This window comes from Zalophus californianus, chromosome 17, assembly GCF_009762305.2.
Source record: "Zalophus californianus isolate mZalCal1 chromosome 17, mZalCal1.pri.v2, whole genome shotgun sequence".
NCBI classification, from domain to species: domain Eukaryota; kingdom Metazoa; phylum Chordata; class Mammalia; order Carnivora; family Otariidae; genus Zalophus; species Zalophus californianus.
The window spans coordinates 30,407,385-30,431,860 of NC_045611.1; the positions used below are offsets into that span (position 1 = coordinate 30,407,385).

Sequence of the window (24,476 nt, forward strand, 5' to 3'; positions counted from 1 at the left end):
CCCTGCAGAGAAAGGCTTTGCAAAAAAAGGGTGTGAGAAAGGATGGTTCCTAATACAGTTCCATATTAATATGGAACTAATAAGCTGTTGAATGGATTACTGAATCAGCACTTTAATGATAAAATCTCCTGCATAAGTTTAATAATCAAGCCATAAAATCATCAAAGCTTTGATTCCATAAAAGCTCAGTGAGTCACGGCATAAAGATTTGCAACTAAAAATACTGTTAAATTCCGTATCAACTAGTATGTCCCGTAATGATTACAATGGTCTTCAATAAAAATTTCATACACATCTAAAACGTCATAGAAGTGTAATAGTTTATTGATTTCATGGTATCATGAGAATGTGAATTTCCACTAAAACTAAGTAAAAACAGAGAAATGCAATTTACCTCCGTCTGCTATAACAAGATCTCCTGGTGAAGAAACATCATCCTTTTAAAAGAAAACGGAAATTTGTCATAGGTTGATTGGCTCAAGACACATTAAAGATGAAAAGGGAATCAAACTTTTTTTTTTTAAGATTTTATTTATTTGACAGAGAGAGAGACAGTGAGAGAGGGAACACAAGCAGGGGGAGTGGGAGAGGGAGAAGCAGGCTTCCCACTGAGCAGGGAGCCCAATGTGGGGCTCGATCCCAAGACCCTGGTATCATGACCTGAGCTGAAGGCAGACATTTAATGACTGAGCCACTCAGGTGCCCTGGGAATCAAACTTCTTAATAGTAACAGAGAACTTTTTGCAACAGAATTTTAAATTTTTAATGAGCAAAGCTAAAAATTTTAATATCTTGTTCTCAATTCCCACCCTTTTACACTTCTCTATTGCCTTGTACACTTTAGTCCAGTTATTTTCCACTAAAATTTTCCCCTTCCATAATCACGCTTAGGCCAAGTGCTTTTCCTCCACTCTTCCTCTAATTGCAAATATACCCTAGGTTTTATCGATAACAGGTTTGGTTTTTTTGTTGTTTGTGTTGTTGTTGTTCTGTATACCAACTCTCATAATTTATTGATTCTCATATTTGATTATTAGACAACCTGCAAATCTTTCCTCTTTCAACCCTGAACAGTTTGCTTGTACTGTATATCTAGTTTTTATCTGTCAACAGAGCATCTCCAATCAGGTATTCCAACATTACTGTAAATATATTCATAACTTCGGTGGTTTTATTCCAATGACTACTATTTTCTGTTGTTTTAGAAAAGCCTGAAGTTAGAATTATCATCATTTCTTTGTAAGTGGGTCTTTTACTCTGGTTGCTTTTAACATCTGCTCTTTGGAATATCTGCAATTTCGCCAGGATGTTTTGTTGGAGTGGATTTAATTGTGTTTACCCTGTCAAGATTCATTTTATTTCTTGAATCTCAAGATTCATGTCTTTCATTAAGTCTGAAAATGTCTCAGCTGATCTCTTAGAACAGGTCTTCTCCCTTAATCTCTCTGGTCACTCCCTCTGGAATACCTATTAAACATACGTCAGACACTATTATGCTATCCTCTTCATCTCTAAAGAGTTTTTCATATTGATTTACTGCCTCTCAGCCCTAAATTCATTGCCTCTCATACCTTTAATTGGCTCTAAGAAAATGGATCTGGGCTCTTTAAATATTTTTTGCCAGCCAGTATGAGGTTAAGCTTTCTCAGTTGTGGTAGCCAGAGAGACACTGTAGGAGGAGAAGGGTTTTACTTCTCTGGTTTGGGTGAACTCCTCCCAGGCTCAGCTCCTACAGCACAAGCAGCTTCCCTAGGGCCCACCTCTGCAGTTCAAGCAGCTTCTTTGCATGCCTACTGGCCAGCAGCTTTCCCTAGTAGCCTCGGCCTCAGGTGGTTTTGCAGTGGAGCACCTCCAGTGAGACACTTCCCCAAGAAAAGCTCCCTTGGCAACCCTGGAGGGTGGATTTCCAGCAAGTTGTGCCAGTGGGGCATCACAACAACTGTTCTGCCATCCAATGAGGTGTGGCCATGCTCTCTCAAAAAAAAATCAGCCTCTCAGCCCTGCCAGGGACGGGGCTCTTCCTTGGCTGCTCTATGTCAGCCCTGAGCATAGTAGCTAGTCCTCACGACTTCAGTCCCCCTATTATAGCCAATAATTCTTTACGTTAAACTTTCCCTATTCAACAGACTATGTGGTTTCTCTCTTCTGATTGGGCTAAACTGTGCCGTCATGCTACATTATGGATCCTTTCCTCAAATCTGTTTTCTAAATCATTTCTTCTCTCAAGATCTGTGTCTAATCTGCCTCTTCAGCACAATGTTAACCTATTTGTGGAGTTTTAATTTTCAGTGACTGTATTTTCCACTTCTAATGTTATACAAAATTGTTTTTACATACATCCCTCGTCTTTTAAAATCATAGATCTTTCTTTTGCTCTTGGATCTTTCTTTAATGTATTTAACCATTTAAAAAATTACTTATTTTCTATTTTATTTTTTTTTTTTAAGATTTTTATTTATTTATTTAACAGAGATAGAGAGAGAGCATAAGTAGGCAGAGCGGCAGACAGAGGGAGAGGGAGAAGCGGGCTCTCCGCCGAGCAGGGAGCCCAATGTGGGGCTTGATCTCAGGACCCTGGGATCATGACCTGAGCCGAAGGCAGCCGCTTAACTGACTGAGCCACCCAGGCGCCCCTTATTTTCTATTTTAATAGATCTCCATCAGAAGTTCTTAGAGGTCTAATCTTGTTATTTGTTGTATTTGCTAACATTCACTCATGGTGAATTATTCCTCATATATTTTATTTTATTTTTAATTTTTTATTGTTATGTTAATTAATCACCACACATTACATCATTAGTTTTTGATCCTCATATATTTTAAATTTTTGGATTTTGACCTCATTTCATGGAGGGCTTTTAACTTCAGGACTCAAGTACAGTCTACATTGAAGCTGTTTCTTCCACAGTTCTTTTTTTGTTTCTACTAGGTACCTCAGGGTTATTGCCAGCCGCGGGACCCTTTCTATGTTACATTTTTAGTTCGAGAGTTCCTGGACCATGCAGATGATGTAAAAGAATCAAACTGTAAGCTCAAGAGAAAGCATGCCTATGGCTATGAATTCTCAGGGGAAATAATTTTTTCCCTACCCAGTATCAGATAAATTCCCTTGCTGTTGCCCTGTGCTGTTTGTCAGGGAGTACTGCTCTCTGAGGGTTCTCATTCTATGCAGGATCTCCATTCTCACCCCACAACTGGCCTGAATACTCTCTAGTCCTCATAATGGCATCAATATCCAAGCCCTGTGGCCACCAAGACCAGCACACCTTACCTGGCAGTTACAGCACTGTCTAGTCCTCTCCCGTGCCCTCATCCCTTTTCACATCCTTTCCCCACCCCATGGAGTATTTTCACCCAACTCTGCTTCTTCCTTTCGACCTTCTATAAACAGAACACTTAGAACTAACTATGCTTTAGCAGTTCGGAATTCCTCTAGGTTCTACCCTCTATTTTCAACCCTTTATGTAGGTCTAGTTTCTATCTGTTGCTGTGTACTTTCAGTGTGTACTTTTCATTCTGCTTTGGGGTTTTGTCCCTGAGACCGTGTTTCCTAGTTCCTAGCAGTGCAGCATGTGGGCAAGCTCCATTTCATTCACATGTCCACCCCGGCCTCCAGCATGTCTAGAAGGGAGGTCAGGCATATTCTGAAGGACTCTTTGTGACGACTGTCGACCTAAGTGGATCACTAACTTCGCTCATCTGAAGAACAGAATTATGTGTAAGGAAAACATATGAAGGAAAAACACACAAAAGAAAATGCAAACAAAAGAAACCATGGAAAAACCAGGAATGAGGATTTTAAAACAGGATCCAAAGCATACCTCTATATCATCTTTAAAGATAGCTGGGGCAGGTTTGTATTCTGGATCTTCCACATCCCTGTTAAAATACCAACAGATGCTACCATTATTGTACTGGACTTAAAATTTCTCCTGAAAGGACAAATGGAGTCTTGTTGGAAGGACTTTTTAACATGTTTCAGACTGAAATCTCTATTCGTTAGCCTGATGATCCCAAGTCACAGCGTGAAGCCGGTTACTTGGCAAGTCAGAAGAAAGCTACTCTAATTGACTCTTACTACCAAGTTCGCTTTTAAATGTGGTAATATTAACCTTAATACAGTCCCCTACTTTTCTCTTTTGGTAAGAAAATAAAGATAGTAAAGATCTTGTAAGAGTTACAATGAACAAACATCCTATTTCTCTTAAGTTGTAATATTCTTTGTCTTCTTCCCTCTATGCCCTTAGAATTGTATGGCTTTAATGGCCATGACCATTAAGAATGGAAAAATGAAGGACTCACCACAAGGATGGGTATGGGGCAGGTGGAGTCTCTTCCTTGAGCACACCACTGGATAAACACTAACTTATTAGAGTTTCGTTAACTCTTAGATTGTAAACTCCAATTCTCTTACTACTACATTATTTAAAGATAAACATCACTGGCAGAACATGCTGCTGTTGATAGAGATATATGGAGAAATCAAGCCTCTGAAGTGCACATACCCATCCATATAATCATTTGCCCTCTGTTCTGCAGCGACTGCTTTCTCATCAGGTTTTCCCACTCTTTCCAAGAAGCATAATGCTGGGTCTGCTCGGATAGTGTTATATTTTTCATAACCTGGAGGGATCACCAATTATGAAAGTAAAAAGGATAAAAAGAAAAAAGATGTGTGAATATAAGCATTCCTCATATTTAGAGCAAATGATGTTCCTGGACTAAAGGGACCATATATTAAAATAATACAGGGTAAGGTAAGTTTTCTAGAAATTGTCACAAATATTACATGGTCCGGCATAGGTATATTTAAGTTTAGATTAAATTTATCAGTTAAAATGAAAAATAGGGGCAGGTCATGTATGCCACCCCTTTCATGAAAAAGTGTAAGGGACTGACAGACATAATTTGGTAGTTTGTGCTTTACATGATATCTATTAATAACATCAGTGTTACTGGAATGAAGCTATAGGTGGAAATCATTAAACTGAGAACTAGCTGAATTACAGTATACACAGAAGATGACTCTATCTACCTTCCTTCTCACTTACCATGTTTAAAAACTCCAATAAGAAGTGACTTATCAGCATCAAAATCCCACCATTCAGCAGGAACTTCTGAGTGGTCTGGTTCTGGGACCCAAACATCAATGTCACTTAAAAAAAAATCACGATATGGCACTATGAATTATTACAAACAAGTCAAAGAGGAGGCAAACTTTACCTAGCTTGTAAAAAGCATTATGGTTTTAAAGAAAAAGACATTATGATTTTATTACATTGATTTTTTTTTATTTTCCACAATTACCACCAGTTAAAATTACAAAATTGTACATGACCAACAAAGTTACTAAAAAATGAATTAATATCCTTAAGCTCAACAGAAGACATTTTTCAACAGGTTTACTTTACTCTTAAGGAATCATATTCTTTCCACTGATTTCCTTTAGATATATAAACACAGCATTTTATGGGAGAGTAGAATCTTATGTCAGCAAACAAACTGACAAAAATCAGCTGGTTCAAATATTTCATTTTGTATATGAGGAGACTGGGGCCCTAGAAGGGCAAATTAATTGCTTTAGGCTGCAAAACAAGGCATATCTTCTCTAGACTGCTACTGGTAAGAAAATGCCACTGACAAATTAAGCATTGCTTACAAGCAAAAGAAAATGGCAAGTTTTGATTCATAATTTGACTAAAACACTCAAAGTGCTATTTTTATGTTGTATATAAATATCATGCCTAAAAATGACAATATGATAAACTACTAAAACTATAATAAATCCATGATGCTTTGGTAATTTGGCTGTTTTCATAAGTATGAAACAACTACTAAAGAGCACTTAAAATTCTGCAAACATAACTTCCTTTGCTATCATTTGAAATTATTATTTTCCCAGAAACCTTTTATAAGTAACACATACAACACCACTAAAAATGAAAATATGCCATGTATAGGACTGAAATGTTTACTTTTTCACAAAGTGATTCAAGCCATTGTCTCCCTTAGCCTAGCATATAGCTAACATCTGACAATAATTAGCAAATGAATACTATTAATTTTCATACACACACACACACACACACACACACACACACATATTATTCTTATATTTTATTCAACAAAGAAGGTACAGGGGTGCCTGGGTGGCTCAGTCAGTTAAGCATTTGACTCTTAATTTTTGGCTCAGATCATGATCTCAGGGCCGTGGGATTAAATTCCATGTGGGGCTCCGCGCTCAATGGGGAGTCTACTTTTCTCCTCCCTCTGCCCCTTCCCCCATCAAATAAATAATACATCTTTTTTTTTTTTTTTTAAAGATTTTATCTATTTATTTGAGAGCGAAAGAGAGAACAAGCAGGGGGAGGGGCAGAGGGAGAGAGACAAGCCGACTCCCTGCTGAGCAGGGAGCCCAAGGAGGGGCTGGTTCCCAGGACCCTGAGATCATGACCCAGGCCAATGGCAGATGCTTAACCGAGCTACCTAGTCGCCCTACTAAATAGATCTTAAAAAAAAAAGGGTAGAGATTGTATAGGATAAATTACCTTGGGAAATCAAATTTTCTAGTTGAGAATTTCTCTATTTGATATTCGTGAATTATTAATTTTCAAAGAATGAGAGATAATAAAACATAACAAAAATTAAGTAGGATTTCATCTCCTTGTCTTAGCACCAAAACTTCATAAGTTAATAAACAAAGGCCTATTGTCTTGAAAAAATGGGAAGTTTCCAACTTACAATTAAGTTGTGTAGCGAAAGTTCATTTGTAAGTTCACTGTCTTTGGGAACTCAAAATAACTTTTCATACAGAAATAAACTGATAAATGGTCTATATGTTCCTGAGCTAGTCCACAAGAACGCAATACTTAGCTACTAATATAGTAGAAATAAAGGACAATGGCAATGAAAACGAAAGACTTACAAGTCTTGTAAGTAAATAAAACACGAAATATAGATAGGAAATTACTTTTTATTTTTCATGTTTTGCCAGTAGAAAAAAGTTTTTAACCCAAGGAATATGGAGAAAAGGATGGAGGCGTTTCTCTAGATTCTTAAAGAAAATTTTCTGCACTTAAACGAACATCTTACTACCTCTAATTTTTCTTAAAAAACAAAAGGGTTACAATCACAGTATTTTCTAGCTTACTGTAGGAAAATACAGAAAGAGTGACTTTCCTGTGATACAATGAAAGCTGAAAAAATGATGAGGAAAAATACAGTTAAAGAAGATATTTATTTGATTGATTTTCTGACCAAGACGAAAGCAAGCGTTAAGAACCAAAAGAGGAAGGCAAGAGCAAAGTAAGTATGTCAGGTAGTTCCCCTCACCAACCATCAGGTGGCACTCTAAGCTCAACACACTGGGATGACCATCAGAAGTGGAAAGACTTTCCTGCTTAAAAAGAGCATATACCTACCCAGACTTCCAGTGAAGTGCCAGATGCATGTTAAGTGTATGTTAACTGCTAGGGAAAGGGGTACAACAATGTGCATGTGCTCCTGTTGTTGATTTCTATTTTTAAAGATTTAGTTCATGTTCTGTCTTTTGCATAAAGCCATCTTTAACTTCCCCAGGCTAGACCATTCATGTAAAATGTATTTAAACAGCACTCACTACGTGCCACAGAAATGCTAAGGCAGACACTCGCTGCTCTTGTGAAGAGGTACCTGCAATACTGCACGGTGCGCGCTGTGACACTGGACCTTGGATATGTGCCTGACCCGGACTTAAGAGGCCAGGAAAGGCTGAGCTGATGCCAGTGGAGCATTGAGATGGGGGAGAATGGAGGCAAGTGGGAAAGGCAAGGTTCCAGCAAGACTGCAAAGGCCTGGATATACTATAGAAACAAAAACTCACACCGCAGAAAAGATGACAGCATCCAAGAAAAGGAGGTGAGAAGAAGAGAGCACCTATGAGAAGACATTTAAGAGACAGGCTGAAGACGAGCTGCAAGGCAGTGAGCAGAAACCTCAAAAGAACCTCTACAGGTGAATACAGGTTGTGCATCTGACTGTTGGTTCTGGCTTGGGTTGTGGGATTGAGCCCCATGTTGGGCTCCATGCTCAGGGGGGAGTTGCTTGAGAGTCTCTCCCTCTGCCCCTCCCCACCACTCTCAAATAAATAAATACATCCTTAAAAAAAAGGTACAGTAAGACAAACACTATGATATATCCATGGGTTAGCAGCAAGCATATTGGTGAGGACTTCTTGGAGTAGGTGGTGGAGTGAGGGGCAGAGGCTGAACTGTGGTGGGCAGCACATTGTAAATGGGAGAGGAGAAAAAGGAGACAGATACGGAAGTCTGGCTGTGAAATCAAGCACAGTAATCCTATGATAGTGTGAGGAGACACTGGGTCCAAAGTGTCGTGTGACTTTGTGTGTCTGTGTCTACGCTGAGGGAAATGTGAACATGTGAAAGTCCAAATGAGAAGCCAAAGAGGGGGAGATTAATGAAAGGGGAAAATGTACGGATAATTCACAGAATGTAGTTTCTGGGAAATCACAAGTGGATAGGATCCCGTCAGGCCAAGGGAAAAGAGGAGTCACTCAGTCAACAAATATTTATTGGGTGTTACTATGTCCCAGATTCTAGGGGCTGTGAAAAGAAAGATCAATAAAACAGCATATTTAACCTTCAAGCTTAAACTGTAATAGGAAGAGAAAGACATACAAATAAATATAACCTTAATAGGCATCATGAATAGATAAAATAAGGTCAGGCAGTAGTGAGTGACTGGTAGGCTGCTTTAGCTAGGGAGGCCAGGGAAGGCCTCTGGGAGGAGGTAAAACGTGAACTGAGGTCTGAATAACTTGAAGAGACAGTTCTGTGGAAGAGGAGGTGCAGAAGTCTACCAGGAGGTAGAGCACAGAAGGAGCTTGATATGCTGGAGAGACAGAAACACCAGTGTGGCTGCAGCATCGTGGGTGAGGGACAGAACGAAGGAAGAGGTCACAAGTTATGTAGGGCCATAGGGAGTATGGATTTTATTCTAAGAAAAATGAGAAAAATCTGGTACGTTTGAAGGAGAGGAGCGCCATGGCCAGAGTTCTGCTTCAGAAAGATCACTCTGGCTGCTGTGTGAGTGAAGGTCAGCCTGTAGAGAGGAGGCAGAGACCCAGTGAGGAGGCCACTGCAAAAGTCTAAACGTGGCATAATGGTGGCGTGCACTAGAGATTTAGCAGAGGACGTGGTGAAAAGTGCTCAGATTTGGGTGTACACTATACTTTGTGGAGCTCACAGGTCCTTCTGAGGGATTTAAGGAAGAGAGGAATCAAGAATGGCACCTGAGCAACTGGATGGTCCACCATTTAGCAGGATGGAGAAGGCCTGTGTGTGGGAAGGTAGGAGGAAAAAGGTTGGAGGCAGAAGATTTGGAGAGCCAGGGAAACTTTAAGATGTCAATTAGACTGTCCAGTGGGAATGTTAGGAGGCAGCTCTCTCGGATTAGAGCTCTGGGATGAACAGGTAAGTCTGAGAGTCTTCTGTTTCTTGATCAGATTTGATTCCGAAGGAGAGTATAGCCAAGAAAGAGAGCTCAGGGCAGAGCTCCTGGACAATCATAGGAAAATGAAGAGGAAAGACCAGGGAGGAAAACGGCAACAGGGCGGTAAACTTGCATAATGCCTACGGAAGACAGAATTTCAAAAAAGAAAAAAAGGTAAAAAAAAAAAAAAAAAAAAGAACATAGCATTTCAAGAAGGGAGATGTAGAATAAGGAGCTAAGAGACCAGGGCACTGGATGGATCATATACGGACATAAAAGTCAGTCCCTGGAACAAGAGGGAAGAGAAAAGACTGAGCACAGAAAGGTGAAGTTTTAGATTTGGTGGCAGGAAGCTTACTCCTACTGCTCTTATTATTATTATTATAGCTTTTATTAGGGACAGAGCCAAAGACTGAGACTAATGGAGGAAAGGCAACAAATTGGCAAGGGTGAATTCTCTACATTTGGTGGAATTTTCTTCTTGTGAACTTCACTGAATGAGGAGCCACTTAATTACAATTTTCTGGTCCTATAACTTTTGCCTCATCATGTTACTGAAAATATCAACAGGTTATTTAATTTACCTTGCATCAACTCCATCAAATACTTTCTGACACTCGTTTCCAATGACTTCTTGCTTTAGATAATATAGCATTCTTACACGAAGCAAAACCCTAAAAATGAGGGAAAAGGATTAAAAAGACACAAAGATATTAATCATTAAAGAAAATTCATCCATGAGTTAAAATTGGAAAAGAATTTGTATACAGAATTTTTATAATTAAATAATTACTTCTGATTAAATAAATCTCATTACTACCATATATAGTACAATAGGTTTCTCCAAAATCTTCACAATCATCATAATTTAATATCCAAGTAAGATATAATGAGATCATTTGGAGGCCAGTTTTATTTCTCTCTCTGTTGATGAAAACAGTGACACAAGAGGTACCATGATTTGCTGAAGGATACCCTGTAAGATTAAGATTAGGATTGGTCCTAGACCACACTGTCTCTGTACTCAAAATCAGCATGCTTTAAGATTTTTAATAAATTCAGAAATATAAACTTTTAATGAGTTGTGTTAAAAATACCCTACTACCTACTTATTACAGTGGTGTTTTATATGTTTTTTGTATCCTTCATCTTGAAGTAGCTGCTCAGGATTATATTTTCGAAGCCATTCTGCTTTCTGTATATCAAATGAGCTTGTTTGAGTCTTTACTTTCTTCCCTTTCCGACCCCTGGGTACAGGGGCTGATAGGCCTGTTAAAATGAGAAGGACACATGAAATCAGGGATAATTTGTATAAAGTTTTGCAATTTGAAACATTTTTTTCAAAACAAGAAATTTCTGGAGACTTTTGGAGGTCTGTGCAGGCTATATAGAGATCTTTAAAATATTAACGGTAACAACTCTGATACCCAATCGCAAGGTAAGTCAACGTGATAATTGTATACACATTATTAACAGTTCCCCCCTGCAAGTACCCAACAATTCTGTACCTGAAATTAATCACTCTTACTTTTTGTTCCAAAACACATTATTTTTTTCCAAATGTAAAACCCAAAAGCTCAGACCTGTCCCTCTACTTTACTTTTAGCTTCCCGAGTTATAAAATAGTAAGTTTTGGTCTCTTGATTTTCAAAACCGGATTAGGTTTAGTCATTGTGGGTTCTTATTTAAGAGAGCTAAATTCATTTTATTTCTGACACCTTTGTGAAATATTTTTTTTTCCTGTAAGATTTTAAATAATCTCTACACCCAATGTGGGGCTTGAATTTACAACCCCAAGATCAAGAGTTGCATGCTCCACTGACTGAGCCAGCTGGGCGCCCCTGAAATATTTATTTTTTTAAAGATTTATTTATTTGAAAGAGAGAAAACAAGTGCAAGTGGGGAGAGAGGCACAGGAAGAGAACCCTCAAGCAGACTTCCTGCTGAACATGGAGCCCAACATGGGGGGTGGATCTCATGACCCATGAGATCATGACCTGATGACACCAAGAGTTGGACGGTTAACCGACTCAGTCACCTAGGTGCCCCTGAAATATTTCAAAAATACAAAAAAGTATTCTTAGTCTCAATCTTAACATATTCCATATCTGGTCAGTTTTTCATTAAAGGGAATAGGTATGCAGAGTTGAAGTCCAATTCACTCCTTCCTTCCCAGAGATAATCACTACCCTGTATTTGTCTAGTCATTCCATGCCTGTTTGTACTGGTAGGATGGAGAAATATTTCGTATTTAAGTTTTCAGACATTGTAGAACACAGGCAATTCTGCAACTTATTATGTTGGTAATTTTTTGAGATTTATACTTGCTGACTCAAGAGGCTGTAACTTACCTATTTTCCTGCCATGTAAAAATCTACTGTATGACTATCACTTGCATGTATACCACTGCTTACCTATGAATCTTCAGTGATGCTGGAGTTGTTTCACTTAAAATTTTTAACAATTACTAAAAATAAAGTTTTGATTCCTTTCAATTCTTATCTATCTTTTCCCTGCTGTACTCTACCAGCTAGGATTTTCACCACAACGGTAAATAGAAGCTTGATGTGGACTTGCCCATTTCTTCTTAAAATTCTGGCAGTTTTTTATTTATATTTTGAGACTATTTTGTTTAATGTATAAAGCTTATACTTGTTATTTCTTCTTCTTTTTTTAGGGGGGAGGGGCAGCCGGGCGCCCCCTGTTATAGCTTCTTTTATGGATCAGTCATTTTTATTATTATTGTGTAGTCTCTTTTTGATCCTAATTAATGCCTTCCACCTTAAAGTGTACTTTGTTCTATGTTACTACTCATACTGTTCTATATTCCAGTCCTCTTCACTCTTAAGCAGGCCCACACCCAGCGCTGAGCCTGATGCAGGGCTTCGTCTCAGGACCCCAAGATCATCACCTGAGCCAAAACCAAGAGTGAGACGCTTAATGGACTGAGCCACCCAGGCGCCCCTAGAGAATAAACTTTAGTCCTTCTTCATTGTGGCTACACAGAGTTGAAGAGGGTGTCTGGCAATCTGAACTTTCTTTAAACAACTTCTAGTCAAAATCTCTGTCCTTACGCCTACTTTCAGAGGTTCCTGATGTGTCACAAACTGGAACTTTTGGGTAATCTATGAAGCACATTGATTGGTTGTTGCCTTTTCCTACTGCTGACCTGAGATATGGTTCTCTCTGGTTGAGTTAGTAGCCACTCATCTATTTTCTTCTAAAACTGTGTCGCTATTTCCTCTCCCACTCTCTCTCTTCTTTTGAGGGTTTATGCCTATTTATTTTTTAATCACGGAATTAAGCAGATTCAAAAATAGATGGAATAATATGATGGATCACTATGTCCCATCATCCAACTTTAATAATTACCAGCTTATGGTAATTTTGTTTCATCTGTACCCTGTTCATTCCCCAACCTTCCATATTATTTTGAAGTAAATCTAAGACATCACTCAGTTCGTTAATAAATATCTGAGTATCTCTTAGTGATAGTATATGGTCTCCTTTTAAAAAATACCATTATTGGCCCTCAGAAATGCACTAATACTTCTCTAATACTTGATATTCAAATGTACTATTATTTAATAAAGATAATAAAAAAAAATCCTGGGCTGTCTGTTTTCATCAGGATCCAAATCAGGCCCCCACACTGCAACTGGCTGAGGACTCTCCAATCTTGTAGGTTATAGCAGGGTTCTCAATCTCAGCACTATCAGTATTTTGAGCCGCATCGTTCTTCATTGTGGGGAGCTGTCTGCGCCCCCTTGGCCTCTACCTACTAGATGCTAGTAACAAGCTCAAAGCAGTGACAACCCTGAATGGTGGCAGGACTGGGCGCAAAATCATGTCTGGTTGAGAACCCCACTGGTTTATACATAGCCTCTCTATCCAACCCCTTTTGTTTGTTGAAGAAACTAGGACTTCTGCCTGTAGAATTGATCAAGCATAATGCCTTATTTTTTTCTTTCTCTTTAACGACATGTAAGTGCGGTTTCAAGGAAGAGGGATATGTTTGTGTCAATCTTTACCGGTAGTCCACTCTTCACATTACTAATTTCCTTGTCCCCTATTAAGACAGACTCCAGTGACCACCCTAATCCAAAATAGGTGCTTTCTGTTTTTCTCCATCTCAGCACTTACTTATTTCACAATACTTATCACATTCTGTAATTATTTATCTACTTTCTTATTATGTCTGTCTACCTGGCTGGAATGGAAAGTTCCCGAGCTCAGGGATCTTGTTTCTTCTCTTTTTAGTACCTTGCACAAGAAGGACATAGAAGCCACTATAGCAGGTATTTATTGATTAAACAGAACAAAACTGTAACACAGATTTCAGGATGTAGTAATCTTTTTTTATTTTTACAGAAAATTCAATTACTTTATGCTATGTAAGAATTACTTTATGCAGAAAAGAACATTTTATTAGAAAGGATGTAGAGAAAAAAGTACTTACATATATCTCTGACAGAATTGTAAATTGGTAGAGCCATATCTGGTGGCAAATTAAAGTACTGATGAAAACTTAAAATGTATATCAATGTTTCCTAACTTTAATATATATACTAATTGCAAAGGAACTTGTTAAAATGTAGATTCTGATTCAGTAAGTCTGATGCCTAAGATTCTGTATTTCTAAGAAGCTTCCAAGAGATGCTGATACTATTAATCCACAGACAACATTTTAGGTACTAAGGATGTATAAATGCTGTATCTCAACAATTCCATTTCTTGGTATGTATCTTAGTCAAAGATTTATTCACATGCAGAAGGAAAAATGCAGAGGATCTTCACTGAAACTTGTTTTTCAATTGTCTAAAAACTGGAAATGTCCTAAGCGCCCATCATTAAAGCAGATGCTAAATAAACAATATCTGCACTACAAACTACTAAAAAGGAGTTTTAAAAATGAGATAGATCTACATGATTACAAATGGGAAGACTGCTGGGATGACAACCTGCAAACTGATATATGTTTGATTAACAACCCAAGTGCAGGTAAAGCTGTGTGTAAAACCCAACCAAACAGAGAAGCTGGTAGTTTCTAAGTTGGAACTTAAACGGAGAGTGAAGTTTAAGCGTTCTTTAATGTTGTTGATACTGCTTCCGTATTTTATAGGGTACTATGGTAGGTGCTACCTATATAACTAAAAATAAATTTAAAAAGAGGCAATTATCTTCTTACCTAGATGATTCTGTAGTTCTCGTGTCTGCCCATCTTCAGTTGGAGTAATGAGATCCCATATGAAGCCTTTGATTTTCTCATCTCCTCGGTAGTGAACCAGGCAATATGCTAAGAGGGCTCGGCAAATTATTTCTACATCATGCTCGTTCAGCTGTCTCTTAAAACGGCCGTGAGACAGAATCTCTCTCCATCGGCCCCATCTGGTTAAAAAGGTATATTTACATTAATATCGAGTCAAGTTCTAGAGAAAAACAGAACTCATGGACAAAAGGCTTGAAAACTGCAAAAAAACACATGTTGTCATTAATAGGATTTACCTAATAAAGTCCCCCTGCACTCCCCGTAAGTAAAATGCAGGGTCATGGTAGAGTGATTTCGAGTGTATCCTATCCAATAATGGATAACAAGATTATCCATTTTATATTACTAAATATGCAAATCTCAGAACAAGGAATTTGACTTCAGTGATACATTTATAATTTACAAATTAAGGATATTCCATCATTCTGCTAATAAATATATGTTAAACAATAAATTTAGGGTACTTTACACAGTTTTTATTGATTCTAACAAGATAAAAAACAATACAGTAGAATTTGGTATATGTTTTTTGTAACTTTCTATAGCAGACTACTAACAAGAAACATTAAAAGTAGTATTTTACCCATAAACTAGAAGATTTTTCTCTACTCTAAAGCATTCAGTTCTTCCATAGCCATTGGAACGGTCACAGGGTCTCCGCAGTTTGGGTTTTTCATCTCCTTCACTTTCGGCTTCAGATAATTCAGCCAATTCATCTTTTGTGGCACTAAAAGGTCTTGTTTGCTTCCTAATTCTTGGAGTGTCAATAACCAAGCTGTTCTGTAAAATTTAACAGCTATTACTTGAAGGTCATTTTACTATTTTGCTTACAACAGTGTTTTTACATTTTCACCTTTCAAATGATACAGAGAATAGAATAATTATAAAAAGCCAGAAAACAGAAATTATTAACAATTTCTTTTTTTTTTTAACATTTTATTTATTTGACAGAGAAAGACACAGTGAGAGAGGAATACAAGCAGGGGGAGTGGGAGAGGGAGAAGCAGGCTTCCCGCCAAGCAGGGAGCCCAATGCGGGACTTGATCCCAGGACCCCGGGACCATGACCTGAGCCGAAGGCAGACGCCTAATGATTGAGCCACCCAGGTGCCCAGAAATTACTAACAATTTCATCAACCTACCAAATCAACTTAAAAATTTTTATATTCCTTTAAAATTCTCATTATCATACACATATAATATTGTGACTTTACAGTCATAGGATGAAAAGTATTTGGTATCTGGCTTTATTATTAATATGAGTTACTGTGTTATGCTTCTATAATAACGATAAAATATATTATTAAACTATTTATGCATCTTAATTTTCTTTACTTAATTTGTAGTTTAGATTGTTTTCAAGTTTAAAATAAATAATGCTCCAATAAATCTTTGTAATCTAAGTTTATCCCAAAGACAAATTCCAAAAAGGGGAAATATCCAGGACCGAAAATACTGGTCAAAGGATATAAGAATTTTTTTTTTTTATTTGATTGAGAGAGAGAGAGAGCATGCAAGTGCACAAACAGGGGTAGGGGAAGAGGCAAAGGGAGAAGCAGACTCCCTAGTGAGCAGGGAGCCTGATGTGGGACTCGATCCCAGGACCCTGGGATCATGACCTGAGCCGAAGGCAGACGCTCAACCGACTGGGCCACCCAGGCACCCCAAGGATATAAATATTTTATAGATCCAGAAACATGTTTTAGTCCTTTCCAAAAGAGTTATATTAATATACAAAAAGCAAGGTAATAAGTGTATAAACCTTACCATGTTCATTCAGTTTAATTCATTCAAAACAACTTTTAAGTTGATACGCTTTTTACCTTTAATGAAAAGTTTCTAAGTTAGAAAGATATACTTTGAGAATATGTAGAAAGTCTGCTTCTCCTTCAATCTCATCCACTAATTTTAGAACTCATCAATGGATCTTGTCTGCTACAGTTACCACTGTGGTAGGTCAATGGTAGGATTTTTCTATCTCTTATTCCTTATTGTTAATCGGCCTTCTTCAGTAAGAAAAAGTTGTCCTTTTGCCCTGCCCCAGCTTCTTTAAAACAAAAAAATACCCTAACTGTATTTTTTGAGAAAAGTTTCAAACATCTTTTGCCCATAATCTTTCGAGATTTTGATGTTTCCTTTCCCCATTTTTAAAAGATTTATTTATTTGAGAGAAAGAGAGCAAACAGGAAGAGGGGCAAAGGGAGAGAGAGAATCTCAAGCAGACTCCCTGCTGAGTGCGGAGCCCAGTGCTGGACTTGATCCCAGGACCCTGAGATCATGACCTGAGCTGAAATCAAGAGTTGGACGCTCAACCGAATGAGCCACCTAGGTGCCCTTGATTTTGATGTGTTTCTGATCACCTTATATTAGCTTTCATATAATTAAGATATTAACTTTCATGTACACTTTTGTTATAAATAAGTCTCACCAGTCTGATTGCCTTTCTATTGTCCATTATATACTTCTTAGTCTTATATATTTGAGTCTGCCAATCATTTCCTTTGTGATTTCTTTTTAATTTAGAATGTTTTCCCACAAAGTATTTGATAAAATAGAAATCTAGTTTTTCTATTTTTTTTCATGCTTTCAAAAAATTTTATTTTGTTGTTTTCTAAGATTTTATTTATTTATTTATTTGACAGAGCGAGAGTGAGAGAGCACAAGCAGGGGGAGCAGCAGAGGGAGAGGAGCAAGCAGGCTCTCTGCTGAGCAGGGAACCTGATGTGGGACTCGATCCCAGGACTCTGGGATCATGACCTGAGCCGAAGGCAGATGCTTAACTGACTGAGCCACCCAGGTACCCTACTTGCAAAAATTTTTAAAAAAATTTATCACTAACTGGAGTTTACCTGGTATAGAGTATATCATTATAATGTCCCCCCAGTGCTAACTCAAAGTCCTAATCACGATTATTAAATAATTCCTTTTTCTCTAATACTATTTATTTATTAAAACTTCTTAATTTGATCTTTTTCTGTTCTTATTTTATTCTTTGTTCTTTATATCTTTTTCTCAGTATCATGCTGTTTTAATTATGGTTCCTTTATAATATTTTAATATGGTTTAACATGTAGTAAACAACACTAGTTTGTCTTCTCTGTACTTCAATTTCAGAAAAACTTTACATTTTTTGGTGAAATATAAATAAGAAAATGTAATTATACAAGTATTAAATAAATACGTGCTTACATAAGTTTATTTATAAATTGCTTAACTCTTCAGGGTAATCAAGGCCCTATGATATGACCCATACCTATGGCCTCTGACCTTGCCTGTCACCTCCTCACTAACTGCCTACATTCTGCCACAACGTCACTTCTATTTCTGGAACACGGAGCTTATTTCCACCAATGGCTCACTGCCAGCCCCTGTACCTTGAAAGATTTTCTTCATGTCTTTACATTGTTGGCTCTTTCAGGTCATTCAATCTCAGCACAACTGTCCCCTCAGTGACCTCCCCTGACCACCTGATTTCATGCTGTCTCCACACCTCCCAGCATTCTCTACCATTGACTATTCTATCTTCTTCACTCTCTGAAATCATCTTATGTACGTGTTTACTTCTGTCTCACCACGAGAATTCGTAAACTCTATCAAAGCAGTGGTAGATTTGTCTTGTGCACATTAGCCCTATTGTGAGAAAGGTGCTTGACTCACAGTATGCATAAATGCATAGGAGTGTCTGTGGATCCCCAAATATATCCTTTTGAAATATCATAAACAAATATACTATAAGCATTGTTCTATATCCCCCTATCCTTTTTAATTTTTTAAAAAAGATTTTATTTATTTATTTGATAGAGACACAGCGAGAGAGGGAACACAAGCAGGGGGGAGTGGGAGAGGGAGAAGCAGGCTTTCCGCTGAGCAGGGAGCAGCCCAATGCGGGGCTCGATCCCAGGACCCTGGCATTATGACCCGAGCCGAAGGCAGGTGTTTAACTACTGAGCCACCCAGGCACCCCACCCCCCTCTCCTTTTAAATTTAACTGTTTTGGAGGTCTTTATAGGTCAGTAGTACATAGGGATACACATGATTATATTTACTTTTGCATTAAACAGGAATGGATGTATTAATCCTCTACCATAAGTGATTTAGCTTCAAGTATTTTTCTAAAACAAAAAAATGTGGCAATGAGCATCACTGTACTATATTATCACTGTACATGTATGACTATTGCTGTAAGACAGGTTCCTAAAAGTGCATTTAATTTTCTTGACAATTCATTTTTCCAGGGGAACTTTAGATATTGTCTGGTTATATGAAAAAATTGTTAACATTTTGATTTGGGTTGCATTTCTATGTTTAAAAATTCTTAAAATGTTTAAAATATGTAGTTTTCAATTTCCAACTAAGAAATCTTCCAATTAAATTTGATAATTCACTGTACTGAAATCATACACATCTGTCAGTAGGTATACCCCTAAATGTTCTATATCTTTTTTTTCTACTGTGAATAGATGTTTTCTTCCATTATATTAACAGTACTTCTGTTAGTACTGATATTTAAGAAGGCTCATGGCATATTTATCTTTCATCCAGTTAATTCATTAAACTCATTTATTAATTTTAATAATGGCTTCAAGATTCCATTGCTTTCTTAGACATATAAATATGCCATAAACGATGTTTTATAAATATCTTTTCAAATTTACTTATTTGTTTCATATAGAATTACTTATATTTCTGAAATATATTAAATAGTAATGATTATGTATGGCAGTGGTGTTATTTCTCACTGTAAAGTTTCACAGTTTAAAAGGCTGTTAAAATAGATCCCATGCATCAATGCTTAATATAAAATTCTTTTTATCATTTAGCCATTATCTTGATAATGGATAAGTTCCACAAACATTGATTCCTATACAATAATTAGACAGGTGTCTTATGAAGTAAACAGTTATGTTATTATCAGTTCTACAAACTACACTTCAGCTTTTCGGTCCTTTCTTAACTCTTAGGGAAGTTATAAAAGAAACAGTTTAAAAATGCCACTTTCTTGGGGCACCTGGGTGGCTCAGTCATTAAACGTCTGCCTTTAGCTTGGGTCATGATCCCAGGGTCCTGGGATTGAGCCCGGCATAGGGCTCCCTGCTCCGCGGGAAGCCTGCTTCTCCCTCTCCCATTCCCCATGCTTGTGTTCCCTCTCTTGCTGTGTCTCTGTCAAATAAATAAATAAAATCTTTAAAAAAATAAAAATAAAAATGCCACTTTCTTGACTGCTTTTTTCCCTCCTTTTATATCTGACTGGATCATCATTAATGGGAGCAGACTCTAAGAAAACAAAGTTAAAGAGCAAAATCAAAGTAACTGATGATTTAAAGACATTTTAAAAACTGAAAAACATTATAATTTTAAGAATATAAATATCAAAACTTAAACTTTCCCTGTATTACCACCTATCATGGCAGATATCAGAGATATTAAATTGAAGCAGTGTCTGGCTCAATAGGTGCTCATTCTAATACCCCACATCAATTTATTTATGCAGATAAATTTATTTCAGTAAGTACACAGTTGAATACCTTAAAATATTACAATAATATTACCAAAGGTATCCCAACACGTAATTTTTTTTTAAAGGGAAAGAAATACTTACTCTGCCACTGATGGCATCTATATCTATTTCTGCCTTTTTAGCCCATTTTTGCCAGAAGTTGGGATCATCTAAGGAAATATCTGTCCGATTCCCAGATGCCACAAAACTTGCCTGAAATACATAATGGCAGTTTCTTAAAATGTTATGAAGCTTAGAAGAAAATCTAGCACAGTATATTTACAACATTATCTTTTTACATTTACTGGGGATAGAATCTGAATTCAGCATACACACATACATTCAAAGGATGTTCCAAATGGGATCGCCTGAGACGGAGCACAGCATCTGCTCAAGGCAAAAGGCTCACTGCCAACACAGGCTGGGGTTTTAGGAAAAGATTAAGTAAGTTACCACTCTTGTTTAGCTCAAGCTTTTGGTAAGTAAGGATTAAATCTTTTTAGTCAAGAAACGACACAGGACAGAGATATGCTTTCCAGAAACACTACATGAATATTAAGAAATTAGGTTAGAACAAGAATTTCAAACCTGCTTGCCCTATACAGTTCATTTTCTGGTATACTACTTTATTTCTATCACATTTTTAGATAGATATGCCTCCTAAGAAAAATGTAATACAGGATATGAGAAAAAAGTCACTCTCTGTCTTACATTAAAAATACTTTTCCTTACAACAAAAATACTGCATAGTCATTGTAAAAATTTAAGGATTATAGAGGAACAAAAGAAAATATAACTGATTTACTTTCTTAAATACTGTAGAAATTATACAGTCTTTTAGTTGGAACAAACTTTAGATATCATAGCTCAACACTGGAACTTACAGACTAATAACCATTATTTGCAACTTAAGTTCCTGAAAATATATATGCCACTTGAAAGAAAGTCATCAAAGTGCTTTATAAAAATGAAATGAGCAGTGAAGATACATGGTGCTTTAAAAAAGAAAAGAGCCTGAAAAATGCATGGTAACACTTAAAGAATTAAAGGGAAGAATATAGTCACATAATTTTCAAAAGAGAATATAATTGGTAAATGGCTTTAAGATAATGCCTAATTATCTGGGATATAATCAAATGATTAAAATCTTCATTAAAAACCCATCTTGATGGAATTTTAAAATGCAGAAAATTACACATTAAAGAGATAATAAAACGGCTATAAGCAAACAAACCATTTATGACATTCAAGAAGTCTGAAAGTTTGAACACTGGGATATTGATGATAGGAAGGAATTACCAATCGAGATTATGACCTGAGCTGAAATCAAGAGTGGGATGCTCAACTGACTGCACCACTCAGGTGCCCTGATAATTTTATTTTTATTATTTTAATTTAAAATATTTTACTTATTTATTTGTCAGAGAGAGAGAGAGAGAGAGAGACAGAGAGAGCAGCAGGCAGAAGGAGAAGCAGGCTCCCTGCTCAGCAAGGAGCCCGATGCAGGCAGGACTCCATCCCAGGACCCTGGGATCATGACCTGAGCTGAAGGAAGACGCTTAACCGACTGAGCCACGCAGGCGTCCCTATTTTTAAATGTACTAATAAGTATTGTGGTTGTGTTAAAGAAATTTTCATATATACTATATATATGTCTATATATATAATATCTGGGATTTCTTTTAAAATAATATGAAAGATGGAGAGGGTAATGATGAAGCAAGCTTGGGATGAGTTGATAATTGTTGAAGCTGGGTGACAAGTGCACAGGTTTCATTATACCACCATCTATATTTGTAGTTTGAATCTTTATATTTTGTCTAACAAGTGAGTAGAAACAAAATTAAAATCCTAAATGTCTCTTGCTGAACTTTAAGATTCTGTTCATGACACTGCTTACCAAGTAATAAGTATATTCATTCCATCAAACATTCTTTTGAGGCTGGGTTATTAAGATGCTTGTGTATAGCAAGTGTTGAAATATTATAAATGTTAAAAATGTGCACTTTGCTGGCATTTTCATGAAACAGAAGTGATGGAAATAAATGTTTTAATGAAATGAACTTAAATTTCCTTTTTTTTTGCTTGCTCTAAACTATAGCTTTAATATTGTGAAACTACTAAAAATAGGATTTTTTTTAAATAGTAATTTTTAATTTGTTGAACTGATGATGAGTGTGGTAGGGTGAGTAACAGTTCCCAAAAATATTTAGTTCCTAATTCCTGGATCCTTGTGAATGCTTATGGCAAAAGGGACTTGGCAGATGTGGTAAAGTTAATAATTTTTGAAATGGGGAGATTAGCCTATATTATACAGGTGAGCCCTAAATAATCACAACTGCTCTTATAAGAGGAAAGGAGGTAAAAGGCTATGTGACAACAGAGCAGAGATTGGAATAACATGGTCACAAGCCACGAAATGCAGGCACTTGAAAATGCTGGAAGAGAAAACAGATTCTCCCCTGAAGCCTCCAGAAGAAACCAGCCGTCCTGACACCTTGAGTTTTAGCCCCGTAAGACTCATTTTGGACTTCTGACACCCAGAACTATAAAATAATTTGTGTTGTGGTGATGTGCTACAGTGGCAACAGGAAATAATTCAATGAGACACCTCTTAATGATAAACCACTGATTATAAAAACTTATATTCAACTTAGGCTAACTAGCTTAATAAAATGAAAAGTAGTAGCCATCGTCATCGGCATAAAAGCACCTGATGACAATCAAAGTGTCATGACTTGAGTATAAGGAACAGACATTTAACTTTACTCAAGTAATTCCTAAACCATCACGGGACTTCTATTTGTTAATTCAGAAATGAATTTCTCATAAATGAAGATATATGACATCCAGACTTTCAAATCTTCATTAATATAAACACTTCAATTTCCAGAAACACTGAAAAGCTCACTGAAGTTCACAGGGTTTTATTTTATATTATAGTTTCATTGATACATGCTTCTTGAGATTTAACAGATCTGGCAAATGAGCATCTGGTTTACATGAGCATTTAATATGAAAAGCCATTAAAGGGAAACAATTAGATTTTTGAAGTCTAGCTTATGGTTGCTAACCTTAAAAAAATTCTATGCTGCAGTAGATAATTGCTTTTATTCTGCTACCAGATAACTGCTGATAATTAAAATAATTTACCTGGAAGAAACTATACTTCACAATTCAATAGCTCTTGTTATATTCATTATAAGAAAAGTGATAAATTTATTTTTCAAATAAGATAAAAAATATTTCTAAATAATTCTAGATGCTATTGTTAAATGACATATAACCTATTTTCAAGATGACTTCCAAAATTCTCAAGGACCGTAATGAATTAATGCCTACAGAAATAAAATGCCTGTCGTAGAAGATGTCATCAAGTACAGGTATATCAATTACTTCCAAATGTTAAATCTTAATATCCTAATTCCTCTAAAAATATTTTTCTTTAAATGTTTTCCCTCAATCATTAAATCCTTTTATTATTTACAAGGGAAGACTTTTTAAATACAGAAATCCATCTTCCTACATCAGAACATAGCAGAAGATAGCGGGTGTCACGGAAGGGCCCTTACAAATAAGAAATCCACTTAAGCCTGATACACAGACTGCTTTGTTTTTGTGAATTAAGCAATTCAAAGTCTTGTTCTCTACCAGAAAATAAAGAAGTCAGATGAGAAAATTTTCTATTTCTAGGATCCACCTGATTGCCCTTATGAAAATATCTCAAAACAAGGTTTAGGTGATAGAACCACTTATAAATGAAGCTACCAATAATGAGTTTTATTTGATGGATATGTACTAAGTCTAAATAAATAGTCTTATTATGTACTCTGCTCCATATATATGGCTTTTTCTAAAAAACTATTTGATAATGCAAAGAAACAGACTGGAATTACTTCATTTATCCAAACCACTTACAACAATTAAGCATAGAGGAAGTCTTTGGAAATTCCAGGGACAGTATAAAATACTATCAACTTTGCATGTTCGGTGCTATTGTACAGTGGTGCCATATTCTAATATGCCAAATGTCCACTATGGAGTGGCATTCGCTCGCAACTGTGGAAATGAACAGATTCCAAGACAACTACAGGCCAACTCTCTGGACCTCTTCATCGACTGAAGTACCTTTTCAGTCAGCCCTCTTTTCAAATGCAAGTTACTCCACGGTCTGAGGGTTTTTCAAATAGAAATTTAAATGCTTAAGTATTTCATATTCTTA

General features: G+C 36.7%; 1 protein-coding gene across 3 annotated transcripts in view; it reads right to left on the bottom strand.

Annotated features, from left to right (window-relative positions):
* Positions 1-24,476, bottom strand: part of CHD9 (chromodomain helicase DNA binding protein 9) — a 169,810-nt gene that overhangs the window by 29,587 nt on the left and 115,747 nt on the right. For all 3 annotated transcript variants that reach the window (XM_027617213.2, XM_027617229.2, XM_027617228.2), the window contains 9 exons: positions 20,357-20,467; positions 15,342-15,538; positions 14,678-14,877; positions 10,599-10,758; positions 10,074-10,163; positions 5,052-5,155; positions 4,506-4,623; positions 3,822-3,879; positions 395-437 (listed from right to left, as the gene is read on the bottom strand). In XM_027617213.2, the coding sequence (XP_027473014.1) occupies positions 395-437; positions 3,822-3,879; positions 4,506-4,623; positions 5,052-5,155; positions 10,074-10,163; positions 10,599-10,758; positions 14,678-14,877; positions 15,342-15,538; positions 20,357-20,467 (1,081 nt within the window). The remainder of the gene's footprint in view (positions 1-394; positions 438-3,821; positions 3,880-4,505; positions 4,624-5,051; positions 5,156-10,073; positions 10,164-10,598; positions 10,759-14,677; positions 14,878-15,341; positions 15,539-20,356; positions 20,468-24,476) is intronic.